Below are 3670 nucleotides of genomic sequence, written 5' to 3' on the forward strand. Positions count from 1 at the left end.
CAGTACAAGAATTATGCTGCTAGCCCTCCTAGTTTTTGAGTTACACGACGTTTGTAACTCCAAAAAACGGCGTTTTTCGCCTCTCACCGCGATCTATTTTCTGACTGCCCAAGTATCTGTCTTTCAGACCGGGAGCTCTCCGCCCCTTTCCAGGTGGCGCAATCAGTAATGACACGGCTCTGCAGCTCAAAGGTCGTGGGTTCAATCCCACCTTGGTCCACGTTTTTTTTTTTTCACTACAAATTTATACACTATCACAGACTTGTAATTTATATTGCTAATTTATTACAATTCTGCAAAGTTTTATGATTTTAGCAGCTTTTCTAATATGGACCTCAGATTCTTGTTAACGCTCCATGGCAGAAACAAGTACACAGCCTGATGAAGCAGACTGAGGCAGTACCTCTGATTGGTGAATTTGAGCAGAACGAGGTTGTTCTTTCATTTCATTTCTTTATTTATTTCACACATGGTTCAACAGTGTTTCTTTTTCTACATACAGAACGGTCCGTGTACTTTTCGGTATTTGAAGTTTTGTTTCAGAAACCAAAACGAAAAAACGATATTTAAAAGAATTTTCATTTTTTTAATTTTTGATAAAGAATAAAATGGGCGAAAATAACTTGTTTTTTCATTCGGTGGTAACAAATAGCCGTCATACACTTAAAATTAGACGTGCTTTTTTGGATTTCTTCGTGATTCAAATAATGAAAGTATACTAGCGCAAAAACAAAAAAATAGACGCATTTTCAATGTCTGAAACGGGAAGTACTTCTTCTGCGCGTTTTTTTATGGCGCGCGCACACCGTCCCCCACACAAGAGATCGACGGCCTTAAAGTTACACTGGAATAAACAGAGGATGGACCATTACGTTGTTTTTAGGAAAACTAAGAGAGTGACACTCCGGGACGAAGACATGACTGCAGAAAAACTGGGTCGCATCTTTCAGGTAGATATGTAAACTTCGCAAACTTTGCTTTCAGCAGTTTTTTTATGAACGTTATTGTTCTTCCTTACTGCGGAACGGCTAACGTTAACATTTGGTGATTTCATGTAGGCCTACTTTTACTAATACTATGTCTAGCCGTCTTCATTGTGCTAATATGTGAATTGTGCACATGTGCTAATGTGTAAATAGTTATTCATTGACTTTTACCGGCTACTAGCTAATAAGTAAGCCTTTAGAGCCTATTAACCGTGTGCACAGGAGTAACACGTTAGCAGAGCAACGTGATTTACGGAAACTTTTCTTAAACAGGTATCCGCGCATACTCTGTACATCACGGATGATTCAAACGTGGCTATGTTCCCCGGTGCGGTCTCTGGTGTTTTCAGCGCATTAGACCTTACACCCAGAGGTCACTATGAAGTCCACGGAGAAGACATGGAGTCAATTCCAACAGCAGGTTCCAGCGGGCAGCGTTTTGCATTTATGCGAGCACCAGCTGTGGCAGCGTCTGCACCTTCACGTTCACAGCAGGCTACTTCAAGTTCCCCTATGTCCTCCAAAACATTTCAGAGGTAGGATGAGTCTGTGTTCTTGAATATTAAATTACAGAACAGGCAAAATAAAAAGAAACATAAGGTGCATGGATAGTTGAATTGTTAAGAATAGCAAAGCTGTTTTAGTACAATTTGCCTATAGCAATCACTGAATGGATTTGTGGCCTGCTGTCTTTTACAAGATATGTAAAATTATTATGTTTTGTTTTACAGATCAGTGTACTTTGCAGATGTAGTTGGTGGGAGGTTGATTCCCAATAGAATGGTGGTTGTACGATTCCTGGAGTCTGAGGCTACGCTTCAAGGGATAGTAGGAAAAGTGCAAGATGCCATTGGTAATTACAACCCAATAATTTTGACAGATGCACAGGGCAATGCAATTCTGGAGTCGGAGGGCACAACAGGTGAGCCATAATATTACAGCTAAAGCCCATATCTTATGGAGAGACATGTCTTACCAGACTCTTTGTAATATTTATTGGGTAATATGGTATTGGCTTCTAAACAGGTTTCTTTGGTTTTGTTTTCATCTGTAGGGTCACAGTACTGGAGACAAAATGCACGAAAAATTCTTGCTGTGCCTGAACAAGACTTTAATTGCCTCCAGGGAACAAAGAGGAAGAAACTGAGGTATGTGAATAAATATGTATATACTATAGGATGAACATCAATATAGAAGAATTAATTTGATTTAAATCCTATAATAGCAGTAAGACATCACTACATAAATCATCATCTATCAGTAAGTGATGTGATGTTTCTTTAAGCCAGTAAGTAGCTTTGACATCTGATTATCCATTTTTATTTGTAGCAGCCGTAAAGATGATGACAGTGCCAGTTTGGGAGAAGTGAGTGACAAAATAGAAGAGTTGGTGTTGGCATCTCAAAGTCTGCCAGCTGTCACAGCAGCAATCAAAGAGCTCACTGATCTTGCAGTTGCCCAGAAAGTCACAACCCCCAAGCTGCAGACACTCAAGGAGGGATTTAGCTGCGTGGTTTGTATGAGTATGTTCAAATGTTGCTTAGTAAATACATTACATCTACACTAACATTTTAATTACAATTAAAACAATGTCAAACCACATTCAATCATTACTTTGGACAAACATTTTTTTACCAAACATAGGCTCTTTATTCAGCAGTGTCCATTTAAATACTTAGGCACAGACAATCAAGATGCAGGTCTACTGTAACATAACATTCAAAGTTTACATGCACATTTAATTTGGGTTCTCCTTGCAATCTTGACTATGAAAGTATAGCTTTTCAAATTGATTACAATGTCAGTATGGGTGACGGTACACTGTTCACAGTAATGTAAAACTAAAAAGTTCACATTTAAAATGGGACTGTAGTTGCATATATTGAATCAAGTACCTGTAACTTTTTCATTTTTCTTGCTTGCTAATTGAGAAAATGTACTGATTTTGCCCCTCATCAATTATAGACAAAAATATAGACAGGGACTTTCTCAGAACAGCGTGAACAAGAGTAATTACAGAATAACCAAAAATATTCTGCATGCTGTCTGTAAATTTATGTCAAGACTGACTTTGAACCTATAGTTTGAACTAAATTCAACATAAATGGATAACAGTCTCACTTATCTGATTTACTTTTGCAGACATCATTGAGGATCCAGTGTTCTCACTGTGCTGCAGAAGCATTATTGGCTGCAAGACATGTGTGGAACAGTGGCAAGAGACATCACAGCACTGTGCAAAATGCAGGGAGAGTAACAACGGAGTTCTACAAATTACTGGTCTAACAGCTGCATTTTCTGTATTGAAATCTTTTTTTGCAGAGGAGTAATGTAGTGTGTACACACAAATGTTTACAGTCAGTTGATTTTTTTTTTGTCTGTTCTGTACAGTTTACAGATGCAGTGGTTCATACATTTCTCTGAGTTATGTTTATGAGACAGAGCAGAGCTTCTTTGTATGGCATAAAGTCACCATTTACGGCTCTAAAAAACAAATGTGAAATATCAGGATATTTTTCTGCAAAATGACTCTCTGTTCTAAGTTTGTCCTGTTCGGTTGTGAAGGGATCAACTCCAAAAGTCGAATATTCTTTGAGTGCAGATCCCAAGTGCTGCCTGTAAAGGTCTGCTGCTTCAAGTGCATTTGGCAAGAGCTCTGGAGAAATTCTTCTTTTACACCCATG

General features: G+C 38.4%; 1 protein-coding gene across 2 annotated transcripts; it reads left to right on the forward strand.

The window, feature by feature from the left end:
• Positions 1-512: 512 nt before the first annotated feature.
• LOC109198986 (uncharacterized) lies at positions 513-3335 on the forward strand. Of its 2 annotated transcripts, none has more exons than XM_019354337.2 (6): positions 513-950; positions 1260-1522; positions 1718-1908; positions 2041-2134; positions 2316-2499; positions 3129-3335. In XM_019354337.2, exons 1-6 carry the CDS (start codon positions 753-755, stop codon positions 3270-3272), a joined length of 1074 nt encoding a protein of 357 aa, XP_019209882.1. In that variant the 5' UTR covers positions 513-752; the 3' UTR covers positions 3273-3335. The 2 variants fall into 2 exon arrangements, with proteins under 2 accessions (XP_019209882.1, XP_019209881.1); XM_019354336.2 differs by having other exon boundaries at positions 514-950; positions 2316-2509.
• The last annotated feature ends 335 nt before the right edge of the window (positions 3336-3670 follow it).

Source organism: Oreochromis niloticus, unplaced genomic scaffold (genome assembly GCF_001858045.2).
Source record: "Oreochromis niloticus isolate F11D_XX unplaced genomic scaffold, O_niloticus_UMD_NMBU tig00008149_pilon, whole genome shotgun sequence".
NCBI classification, from domain to species: Eukaryota; Metazoa; Chordata; class Actinopteri; order Cichliformes; family Cichlidae; genus Oreochromis; species Oreochromis niloticus.